This window comes from Salvelinus alpinus, chromosome 20 (assembly GCF_045679555.1).
Source record: "Salvelinus alpinus chromosome 20, SLU_Salpinus.1, whole genome shotgun sequence".
NCBI lineage: Eukaryota > Metazoa > Chordata > Actinopteri > Salmoniformes > Salmonidae > Salvelinus > Salvelinus alpinus.
Genome location: NC_092105.1, coordinates 42,530,307 through 42,542,870, shown reverse-complemented (window position 1 = coordinate 42,542,870; position 12,564 = coordinate 42,530,307). Strand labels below are relative to the sequence as shown.

At 43.9% G+C, this 12,564-nt stretch overlaps 2 protein-coding genes across 2 annotated transcripts in view; both read right to left on the bottom strand.

Moving 5' to 3' along the window:
- Window positions 1–12,564, bottom strand: part of LOC139546939 (cytohesin-interacting protein-like) — a 142,727-nt gene that overhangs the window by 13,503 nt on the left and 116,660 nt on the right. The window lies entirely within an intron of this gene.
- Window positions 1–12,564, bottom strand: part of LOC139546937 (activin receptor type-1C-like) — a 29,474-nt gene that overhangs the window by 5,667 nt on the left and 11,243 nt on the right. Inside the window, exons 2-7 of the mRNA XM_071355926.1 lie at window positions 11,573–11,803; window positions 6,241–6,492; window positions 5,496–5,726; window positions 5,179–5,346; window positions 4,256–4,412; window positions 3,539–3,663 (exon numbers count right to left, since the gene is read on the bottom strand). Coding sequence (XP_071212027.1) covers window positions 3,539–3,663; window positions 4,256–4,412; window positions 5,179–5,346; window positions 5,496–5,726; window positions 6,241–6,492; window positions 11,573–11,803 — 1,164 coding nt within the window. The remainder of the gene's footprint in view (window positions 1–3,538; window positions 3,664–4,255; window positions 4,413–5,178; window positions 5,347–5,495; window positions 5,727–6,240; window positions 6,493–11,572; window positions 11,804–12,564) is intronic.

The following is a 12,564-nucleotide window of genomic DNA, read 5'->3' as shown; positions in this document are numbered from 1 at the left end:
GACCCCCCTGCTCTGCATCAATCCCTGTTGTTAGTTGCATTTCCTAAAGCCTGAGTAATCCACTTTTATGTGATATCACATTTTGTTACTTTCCTTTTTCAAGCATTCGGACGGGAGATGAGTGTTACAAATTGTACAAGTCAATGGGGTCCTGCACACTGTAGGACGGCCCGGGTGCCTACACAGTGCCTTGCAAAAGTATTCATACCCCTTGCCGTTTTTGTTGCGTTACAACCTGTAATTTAAATTGATTTTTATTTGGATTTCATGTAATGGACAGACACAAAATAGTCCAAATTGGTGAAGTGAAATGAAAAAAAAAACTTGTTTAATTAAAAAAAAGAAAATTACGGAAAAGTGGTACGGGCATATTAATTCACCCTCTTTGCTATGAAGCCCCTAAAACTTGTCAAGCAGCAGAAGGGCGCGTTTACCAATGTACTATAGCTGATAAGGCCTAATGTTTACTTTGCAAGCTACCGGTAGAAACTTTGTAGTTGCTAAACATAGCGGTAAGTAGACCTAACAAAGCCAACTTCGCTAGGTAGGCCTAACATTATCTTATCCCCTTTTCAACATTGTGAGTGTTTAATCACAATTTCTGCTGACAGACAATGATTGATGGACCACGTCAAATTGGCTAGTTAGCTAATAACAGATCACGTCCATATGGCTAGTTAACAAGCTAACTTTCAGGGGATAAACTCAGCATAAAAAGAAACGTCCTCTCACTGTCAACTGTGTTTATTTTCAGCAAACTTAACATGTGCAAATATTTGTATGAACATAACAAGACATGAACTGAACAAGTTCCACAGACATGTGACTAACATAAATGGAACAATGTGTCCTGAACAAAGGGGGTGTCAACATCAAAAGTAACAGTCAGTATCTGTTGTGGCCACCAGCTGCATTAAGTACTGCAGTGCATCTCCTCCTCATGGACTGCACCAGATTTGCCAGTTATTGCTGTGAGATGTTACCCCACTCTTCCACCAAGGCACCTGCAAGTTCCCGGACATTTCTGGGGGGGGGGGGGCACTAGCCCTAGCCCTCCGATCCAACAGGTTCCAGACGTGCTCAATGGGATTGAGATCTGGGCTCTTCGCTGGCCATGGCAGAACACTGACATTCCTGTCTTGCAGGAAATCAGCCATACTGCTAGTTCTGTGCGTGGTGGCATTGTCATGCTGGAGGGTCATGTCAGGATGAGCCTGCAGGAAGGGTACCACATGAGGGAGGAGGATGTCTTCCCTGTAACGCACAGCGTTGAGATTGCCTGCAATGACAACAAGCTCAGTCCGATGATGCTGCGACACACCGCCCCAGACCATGACGGACCCTCCACCTCCAAATCGATCCCGCTCCAGAGTACAGGCCTCGGTGTAACGCTCATTCCTTCGACGATAAACGCGAATCTGACCATCACCCCTGGTGAGACAAAACCGCGACTTGTCAGTGAAGATCACTTTTTGCCAGTCCTGTCTGGTCCAGCGGCGGTGGGTTTGTGCCCATAGGTGACTTTGTTGCCGGTGATGTCTGGTGAGGACCTGCCTTACAACAGGCCTACAAGCCCTCAGTACAGCCTCTCTCAGCCTATTGTGGACAGTCTGAGCACTGATGGAGGGATTGTGCGTTCCTGGTGTAACTCGGGCAGTTGTTGCCATCCTGTACCGGTCCCGCAGGTGTGATATTCAGATGTACCGATCCTGTGTAGGTGTTGTTACACGCGGTCTGACGCTGCGAGGACAATCAGCTGTCCGTCCTGTCTCCCTGTCTTAGGCGTCTCACAGTACGGACATTGCAATTTATTGCCCTGGCCACATCTGCAGTCCTCATGCCTCCTTGCAGCATGTTCACACAGATGAGCAGGGACCCTGGGCATCTTTCTTTTGGTGTTTTTCAGAGTCAGTAGAAAGGCCTCTAGTGTCCTAAGTTTTCATAACTGTGACCTTAATTGCCTACCGTCTGTAAGCTGTTAGTGTCTTAACGACCGTTCCACAGGTGCATGTTCATTAATTGTTTATGGTTCATTGAACCAGCATGGGAAACAGTGTTTAAACCCTTTACAATTAAGATCGGTGAAGTTAATTTGTCAAAATCCAACTATCTTTGAAAGACAGGGTCCTGAAAAAGGGAAGTTTCTTTTTTTGCTGAGTTTAGATGGCTAGACTATATTTGCTTTGCTTATATGGTGGTGAGGACAGTAGTCCTACTGACAACTTCAACGGGACGAGGATCAATTGATGTTTACTGATCATGAAAACTATGCAGTTACATGCTGTATAACTCTGATGATAGAGATAAATGTGGCATAATCTGAAATGGGAAGTTATGACAATGCTCTTCAAGAGGTGATGATATTGAAACCAAATAGTTCTAACATTTAACAATCCCTTGAAAATGGCACGTAGTTGTCATTGGTTTTAGCAGAGCTGGTGGTCAAATCGAACACTCTGCACCATATCATGACGTTATATTGATAATAACCCATGCCAGCAGCATACCACCCTGCATCCCACTGCTGGCTTGCTTCTGAAGCTAAGCAGGGTTGGTCCTGGTCAGTCCCTGGATGGGAGACCAGATGCTGCTGGAAGTGGTGTTGGAGGGCCAGTAGGAGACACCCTTTCCTCTGATTTAAAAAAAATATCCCAATGCCCCAGGGTAGTGATTGGGGACACTGCCCTGTGTAGGGTGCTGTCTTTCAGATGGGACGTTAAATAGGTGTGCTGACTCTGAGGTCATTAAAGAGCCCATGGCACTTATTGTAGGAATAGGGGTGTTCACCCTGGTGTCCTGGCTAAATTCCCAATCTGTCCCTCATACGGTCACCTAATCATCCCCAGCTTACAATTGGCTCTTTCATCCCCCTCCTCTCCCCTGTAACTATTCCCAGGTTGTTGCTGTAAATGAGAATGTGTTCTCAGTCAACTTACCTGGTAAAATAAAATGGGCTCAGAATGACCACAAGGGTATTTTAAAAAGCTGCCAGTCAAGGTGTGCTCATGAATATAAATTCCCTGACCACTCTGCCTGTTCTTTCAGGCTTCCTGATAGTTAGAGATGAGAGAAAAAGGTACAACTTGATTCAATTCTGAACATTTTAATAGTGTAAAATGGATGTTTTGGTCTTTCAAAAGGCAATTTTTACTTGTGCTGTACCTTTAATATTTATAAAATGACGAATCACTGAATAAAGTCATTTGAGTCATCTACCCAATAAACCAATAACTGCATCAGTCACTGCTCCAGTGTAATTTATTTCAGTGCATTAGCTGCACAGACTGGACACTTCCATTCCATTTGCTTAAGTTTGCTTTTGTACTAACAGTTAAATAACTTGATCTGTGTCCCAAATGACACCCTATATAGAGGTTCCCTGGTCAAAGTAGTGTACTATACAGGGAATAGAATATTAGCTTCAGCTTTAAATAGTATCATTTCTAGGAGTGTATTAGTTGCACAGTCTGGGGATTTCCATTTTATTTGCTTCAGTTTTTTTTTTTTTTTTAAGAAGAAAAAAAAGAAGCAAACTTACCCCTGACGGAACACCTCCGTGCCAGTTCCCAGAACACCAGGCCCAGGGAGTAGATATCGGCCCGCTTGAATGACTCAAAGCTGCTCATATTGATCGTGTCATCCAGCAGTTCTGGTGCCATGTACCTGCCGGGAGGGAGGATACACTTGTTAACTCCTAATTAACTGGGTTTTAGGGTGAGAGTCAACAATGACGCATCTGTCCTTTAGAGTAAGAAGACTCAATGTCCTGGCAGAGATACACAGATGGGCAGCAGGCACACAGAGATACACATAGTCAGTTTATTATTATAGATACAGGGCTCCATGTGAGCTGTGGTCCAATCATTCTGTTAACAGTTTACAAGCAAAGCATATGGTGGCCCTAAAAAAAAAGGAGCTCTGAATGATGGAGAGAGCTCGTGGAAGGGGATACCTGTCGGGTTAGCCATCAATTTCCTAAACGAAACGAGGGCGAGTGATGTGAGGTAAAGACTTGGTATGTGTACCAAATGGCACCCTATTCTGTAGTGCACTACTTTAGACCAGAGCTGTGGCATTTGGGACGCACACAAAGTCAATGTGAGACCTTCCTGATCATCGGCCCAATATTTCTCCCTCCATCTCTCTAAAAGGACATAAAGATTAAATACTAATAATTGAATAAGTAGATTAAAGTGGCCAATAAACATGCCCATGCCCTTCTCTCTCTTCTCACAGGTAAAAGCTGCCTAGTTACCTCTTTGTTCCTACTCTGTGATTGGACGGTATGTCGATGGTGTTGGTGCTGGAGTCGTGTTTCACGGCCAATCCCAGGTCTGCTATGACGGCTGTCCCATTCTTCTTCACCAGGATGTTTTTAGACTTGATGTCTCTGTGGGCAATGGCAGGTTTCCCTGTAAGACAGATCCCAAATCAGAGTTATATTACATGTCATTTCAACTTGCTAACGTGACACATGGGGTTTGCTGTCACTGTTGTATGGCCCTTGCAAAATAGATGCCCAGGTCTAAGAATAATAGATTAGATAGATAATAGATAATAACACATTACAATACAGTTATACTTCATGTCATGTCAATAACTTGCTAACAGGATAGATGTTTGTTTTCACTGCTTAATGACCCTTGCAAAACAGAAGTCTGGTGCTCACAATCGATTAACAGTAGTACTGTGTAAACGTTTGACACAAAGAAAACCCATTCAGAATAAAATACCGTATGTGTTACACTGCAACTATTGAAGTAGGGTTTTGGTTGTGAATGTGACAAGGTCACTACAGCAAGTAACTAGCGACACAAAGAAGCGTGCTTGTGAAAGTAGCTAAGAATAACAAAGTGCTCCACGAAAGAGGGTTTTCTGCTGTTAGTGCTTCGTACAGTAGGAGGCCCTCACCTAGTTGCAGTGAGTAATCTTCTGACCTGTGGTAAATAAATACATGTGAATCCTGTGGGATGTTAAATAGATCATCTATAGCAGGAATGGCATCATTGTAACGCTAGACTGACAGATACACAGGTCTGCAATTGTTACTGAATTGGAGGCTACTATACTGCAAATAAGAGCCGAGGGCTTGGTATATTTATCTGTGGAGCTGTGGCTAGGACCTGGGAGCTGTAGTGCCCGATCTAGGCAGAGAGGATTGCGGTGCCAGTCCCTCACCCTGAGTGCCAATGATCTCCATGTGGAGGTGTGCCAGGCCGCTGGTGATGGACAAGGCCAGGACGATCATGCCGTCCACAGACACTGTGTACCTGTTCAGGTAGTCGAACAGAGAGCCGTGCTCGTGGTACTCTGACACCAGCCACAGCTGGGTCCAAGAGCCGTTATCTGCAATGCAAAAACAGCAAAGGGCATGGTCATACACCTGGGGTTAGTGTACGCGTACAGTCCTATTGAGAACGTTGGTCTCACATGGTCAAAAGTAGTGCCCTTAACGAGGAACACGGTGCCATTTGCCCAAATGTGTCAATAAGTACCTTTGTTATCGGCTGCGATGAATCCCAGGATGCTCTCGTGTCGGAGCATGATGGTCTGGTAGATCTCTGCCTCTCTGAACCAGGACCTCTCGTCTCGAGATGAGAAAATCTTCACCGCCACGTCCTCACCTCGCCACCTCCCTCGCCACACCTCCCCGAAGCGGCCCTTCCCAATGGTCTCCTGCAGCACGATGGTCCGAGCTATTGTCCGCTGTACCAGCAGCGGCAGCCCTGTGAAACAAAAACTAAAATCAGTTGAATCAGGATTTCATGTTATATTTTCTTTAACCTTTATTTAACTAGGCAAGTCAGTTAAGAACAAATTCTTATTTACAATGACAGCCTACCCCGGCCATACCCGGATGGCGCTGGGCCAATAGTGACGCCTCTAGCCATGAGATGCAGTGCCTTAGACCGCTGTGCCACTCGGGAGCCCTCGGGAGTTACAACTGATCTGCCAGGAACATCATCTAATTGAAAACTCTCTGAACTCGACTTGTTTCTCTCACTTTCTGCCCATTGTGTCCATATCAAGCAAATAAAATGGTGTTCAATATTAAAACATCAGATTGATTCAAAACGCTACACTCACCATGAGGTCTGTCTATCAGAGCGCCATTACCTGCTCTCCTCTGGTGTGCGCCTAAATGGAATCACCATTACAGACCCATTGACTTGAAAAGGGATGTCCGTTCTAGTGATTCTATTTCTATGACTGTAAATGCATTTGTAGACTCTCTCTTACCGGAGCCTGAGCCAGACGTGCTCATGTCATAGATGAGATCTTTAATACACTTGTCGGGGGACATGAGACTCTGGTCGTCCAGGGGCTCCTCCACGTCATTCTTGCGGGCCCTGTTGTAGGCACAGCGCTGGCCCTGCACCACACACACCCCCAGCAGGATGCTCACACACAGCAGGGCAGAGGGAACCAGGATAACCGCTGCCAACTCCAGCCTGCCCCAGCCGGGCTCCTCCGAAGGCCTCTCAACATAGCCTACACAACACACAGAAGCATACACACCGTACTATGTATTCAAAAACAGAGGGCCTCATTCAGTAACAACAGATCAGTAGATTAAAATGTGCAATGGCCCACACATTTGTGATATAAGATTTTAAAAACGTGGATGGAGAATGTTTAGGGATGAAAAAATATATATACTTCCTGAACTCAAATAATACAACGGCTAATACTTCTCATGATCCCTATGCCCTCTAGTGGTCATTTTCAACTTGATTCATTAACCCATTACTACCAACAATGTACAGTACGTCATGTAGTAACATACTGTACCAGCTTGTGGTCAAAATATGAAGCTGAAGAAATCTCGCCAAAAACAAAGGCCCCATTCTGTTCACCAGCAGCTAACAATGTTATGAATATGGTTGTGTTCCAAATGACAACCAAAGGTAGTGCACTACCTTTGACCAGAACCCTATGGGGTTGCCAGTGTCATTTACTCCATGATCATTTAGTCAGACCGAACCTGGCATGGGGTGCTATTCTGCTTAAAAACTACTTTGACTTGCCAAACGATGTTGTGCGTTAGTATGAACACAGAAAGGCTCAGGCACCCAGGCTAGACAGAAAACCATACATCCAGAAAATGAATACAGCCCTTCCGCTAATCTAAATCCTCTCAGATCCTGAGAAATTTGAATTTGGCAGATGCAAAGTTAGGTTTGCAATTAAACACGTTTCTAAAAGACCTGTTCTATGCCAGATGTTCTCAGGCAAACAGATTCATCAGCAGCACAAGATACAGAAGCAGGGTTTTACTGGCCATAGGTTTTATAAGTTCAGCTTGTTTTACCAATAATACATTCCATGGAGTCATGTACTGACTGCAAAATGCATCTTGGCGATAAGTATCTAGACTATGAATCACTCAACATATGACATGGCTCTGGCTGTACTGCCAGACATATACAGTAAGCCTAACTTTGTGTCGTTATTTTTGGAAATGAATGAGCACTGACTGAATGACATTTATGCAAATGTCCTGGAATTACCATGGGAATACTAAATTATTCAAGAATAAAAAAGCAATGAAGCAGTTATTGTTCAAAGTTGGAAATAGCCTTAATATCGACAAAACAGAAAGTGCCGTCTAGAGCTTAAGTGGCGTCATGTTATTTTGACCTGATGGTCTTATCTCCAATTACAGCAATAGTCTTTGAGTGTCCTCATCTAGTAAGATGTCTTGCAACATCGACAGGGTGAGAACTGTACACAGATTCAGATATGTGAACACGACAACCCAAGTCAACTATTTCATAACACGTCTTTCCCTTTTACCTAAAAGCCTTTCTACCACATGTCCAAGTAGAGCAAAGCAAGTCACTCAACGAAGCACGCAAAACAACAGGGGAAAAAATCAGTCTCTAACCTCCATTGCCCTACTGGTGAAAATATTGAATGTTTTTCAACATGCATAGCAGTTGAATGCACTTGGGACATATCTACTTCCCCATATGCTTTGAATAGGCCACTTATCTGTGTCTAATGTTGGGAGGCTACTTTGGGGGTGGCATGTGTTAAGGCAGCAATCTCAAGTCATTCATCATTTTTTGACATATTCAAATATTTGTATCCAAATCACAATATCTCCATCTCAATATCTACGCGACGGCATGAAAACAACGTGTTCTTAAGACTAGGCAAATTTCTGGAAATCAACGTCCCCGGTTTGAAATAAAGAACAGTCATTATGACAAGAAATAGAGTCTATAGAACGGTCCTCCCCATTCAAAACATTGATTGCATAATGGGTGGACAGGCAGCCATTGCTAGCGTACCCATAGGAGCTAGATCATATATTACATTTCTATGCACTAGGCAGATACAGCATTTTACATGCACAGAGCCATTTTAGTATAGATTTCAAACATTACAACTGTAGTGGGCTAAAGTTATCTCATCTACCCTTTGAACTTTCAGTCATGTGCTCTAACCGGTTACAATAAGATCCATAAAATGATCTAAATGAGCTTGTTTCCACGTGATCCATTGACGTCAGCTTTATATATACACACACTACCGTTCAAAAGTTTGGGTGTAAAAGCAACTCCGGGATGCTGGCCACCTGACAGGTGCGGCATATCAAGAAGCTGATTAAACATCATGAGCATTACACAGGTGTACCTTCTGCTGGGGACAATAAAATGCCACCTTAAAATGTGCAGTTGTCACATAACACAATGCCACAGATGTCTCAAGTTGAGGGAGCGCGCAATTGGCATGCTGACCACAGGAAAGTCCACAAGAGCTGTTGCCAGAGAAATTAACGTTAATTTCTTTACCATAAGCTGCTTCCAACATCGTTTTTGAGAATTTGGCCTCACAACCGTAGACCACGTGTACGGCGTTGTGTGGGTGAGCGGTTTGCTGATGTCAACATTGTGCCCCATGGTGACGGTGGGGCTATGGCATGGGCAAGTATAGGCTACGGACAACGAACACAATTGCATTTTATCGATGGCAATTTGAATGCACAGAGATACCGTGACGAGATCCTAAGGGCCATTGTCGTGCCATTCATCTGCCGACATCACCTCGTGTTACAACATGATAATGAACATCCCCATGTCGCAAGGATCTGTACACACTTCCTGGAAGCTGAACATGTCCCAGTTCTTCCATGGCCTACATACTCACCAGACATGTCACCCATTGCGCATGTTTGGGATGCTCTCGATCGTTGTGTACGACAGTGCGTTCCAGTTCTCGCCAATATCCAGCAACTTGGCACAGCCATTGAAGAGGAGTGGGACAACATTCCACAGGCCACAAGCAACAGCCTGATCAACTCTATGCGAAGGAGATGTGTCACGCTGCATGAGGCAAATGGTGGTCACACCAAATACTGACTGGTTTTCTGATCCACGCCCCTACTTTTTTAAAGGTATCTGTGACCAACAGATGTCTATCTGTATTCCCAGTCACGTGGAATCCATAGATTAGGGCCAAATGTACTTAAATTGACTGATTACCTTATATGAACTGTAAAACAGCTATACACACTTCATCCACCGCGATAGTAGTCAGTTATATCATTGTCTAAGTGGCATTTATGAGTTATTGATATAGAGCTTATCTTTTCTCTGTAGCTCGGGCAATTTGGAAGCTGTTGGAGCGCTCTGCTTCGGTACATACAATCAATGTGGTTACCAGGGGAACGGAAATCAAGGTCATAGCACAGGCACTGAAGAATAGAGGAAATAGAGAGTCTAGTCCGTACCCTCTTGAAATACAAGGTCGTCAGCAATAGCGCAGTTCTCCTCTGAAACAGCAGCAAGTGCTTAAACATCCCCATATCCATTCATACCCGAAGTCGTTGTGTAGACTATCATCTGTGAACTGATGAATGTTACCATTAACAGCTTTATCACAATGTGTGTGTTTATTTTTCACATCAAAGGGTCTAAGTATACTCTGATGATTGGTCTGGATCCTATAGCGTCACTGTAATTCAGTTATTACCAACCCTGGTCCTGGAGAGATACCGGGTGTGCAGGCCTTTGTTCAAGCCCAGCACAGTCTGATTCGACTATTCTAAACCTTACATATAAGATTATAGATATAAGAAGCTTTATGACACATACTAATATATATATATATATATATATATATATATATATATATATATATAAATAGTTATATGGAAAAGGTCAGATAGGTCAATTATATGATATGAAGAGTACAAGATGTTCTATTCTAGGGTTTTGGGCTATTTAGGAAGCGAGCCGATGTTAACTTGCAAGGTACAGCACTGCTACTGCAAGCTGTACACTGAGTGTACAAAACATTAGAAATACCTGCTCTTCCATGACAGACTGACTAGGTGAAAGCTATGAACCCTTATTGATGTCACTTGTTAAATCCACTTCAAAATCAGTGTAGATGAATGTGAGGAGGATTTTTAAGCCTTGAGACATTGATTGTGTATGTGTGCCATTCAGACAGTGAATGTGCAAGACAAAAGATTTAAGTGCCTTTGAACGGGGTATAGTAGTAGGTGCCAGGCGCACCGGTTTGAGTGTGTCAAGAACTGCAACGCTACTGGGTTTTTCACACTCAACAGTTTCCTGTGTGTATCAAGAATGGTCCACCACCCAAAGGACATCCAGCCAACTTGACACAACTGTGGGAAGCATTGGAGTCAACATGGGCCAGAATGCCTGTGGAACACTTGACACTTTGTAGAGTCCATGCCCTGATAATTGAGGCTCTTCTGAGGGCAAAAGGGGGTGCAACTCAATATTACGAAGGTGTTCCTAATGTTTTGTACACTCAGTGTATATCAATTTCAAGGCCTAAATCCTAATAATATACGTTTGACCGATTATAATGTGTACAAACCCTCCCGTTCCTAATGAAGAGTAACTTTGAGGGGAGCAAAGTAAAACGCCAGGAACTAAAAAGGGAGAAGCATGTGGACGTTATACAGCTTCAAAATCTACAACTTCGAAACACCATAACTAACGACAGATCTTCCATAGTGAGCGGTAACAGAAATCAGGCGACGTTAAAAAACGTCAAAGGTGAGAATGTTTACTCACCGAGGTCACCGAGTTGAGAACAGTAACATGTACCGGCAGCTTTAACTAACCTACCTCTAAGCCCACTACCTGCGACAAAGCCGACGGTTCGCCCAATTCCACACGCCTGGCCTGACGAGGTGTCTATAAACCTGACGGGCGGATCACTGGCAGGCGGCGGGTAACCTCTGACAACATTATGTCACGGGATACGCTAGGCCAATCAATGGTAGCTCAGCTCGTCTGGCTAGACCACAGCCTGAGCGGGAAATCCCTCCCTGAGCGGGAAATCCCTCCTGGAATGCGCTCTAGCTACTAACGATGTCCGCATGGGTTTTCCATTTCTTCATAACGCTTTCCTTTGGTAGAATAAACACAGTTCAGGCTGAGAGTATTAAATGGTTAAGGGACGTGCGTTTGAGTTTCGAAACAATGGGGTTAAATTCCAGAAAGTGAAAACCATTGTGATTGGGCAATAGATTGTAATAACAGTACAAGAGACTTTGTAATAAGTAGCATGACTTCATAAGTACCTGGATGCAGATGCAGGGTCTCGTTGTTGCAGAAGTCTGTGAAGCAGCAGTTTCTCTTGGAGACGTTCCGGGAGCTGTAGCAGAAGACCTGTCCCCTCATCTCAGCCGGGGACAGACAGGACTTGACAGCCTCCTCCTTCCCGTTGATCAGCATCACAGAGTTCCAGCAGGCCCCGTCTGCACCCGTCTCACAGGTGTTGTTGGCACATAGCTGGCACACACACTTCAGAGCTGAAACGCAACAGTGTGACATTAGATGCCTGGCTTTCTACTAAGAGGTTTTAGTACACTCCCAAGTTTGTGATTGTCTAGAGCCTTTCTTACATATCACTTAGACTTCTGAAGAACAACATTAACAACTGTATACCTCATGTTTTAGGACAAGCTGTCTCAGGTACAGCATGGAAAACGGTAGTTTTTATCAACAATTTAGAACCACTTTGCATACATTCTTTCAGCAATACAAATAGGAGGCGCTCAGTGGCCATTGACCAATGCCTACTAGAGACCTCTATGGATAGTGGCCATTATGGCTAGTGGCCACTCGTACTTTTGAAGCTGATGCTTCCTGCCCGTTATGTAATCCTGGACATGCTCTTAAAAACAAATAAAAGAGTATTCTATAATGCCCTTTAGTTTAACACCCAGATAATATTGTGCTCTTCTTGGACGCCTACCCACTCCTGTCCTGTTTTGATAAAGCCACGAGGACAGCAGGGCTCTCCTACTCACAAGGAACTGGTGGTCTATTCTGTAGGATGGGACCAGTAGAGGAAGGGGGTGACCGTCCTCTTCAGTGAATTTCCTTATTTATTTAATAGTGAAACATTAAAAAAGTTATCCTATACTAAATATATTGATATGTCACCAAATAATTGATTAAAAAACACATTGTTTTGCAATAAAGATCTAGAGTAGCCTAAACAGCACTATGTAGGGTAGCACCATGGTGTAGCCGGAGGACAGCTAGCTTCCGTCCTCTTCTGCGTACA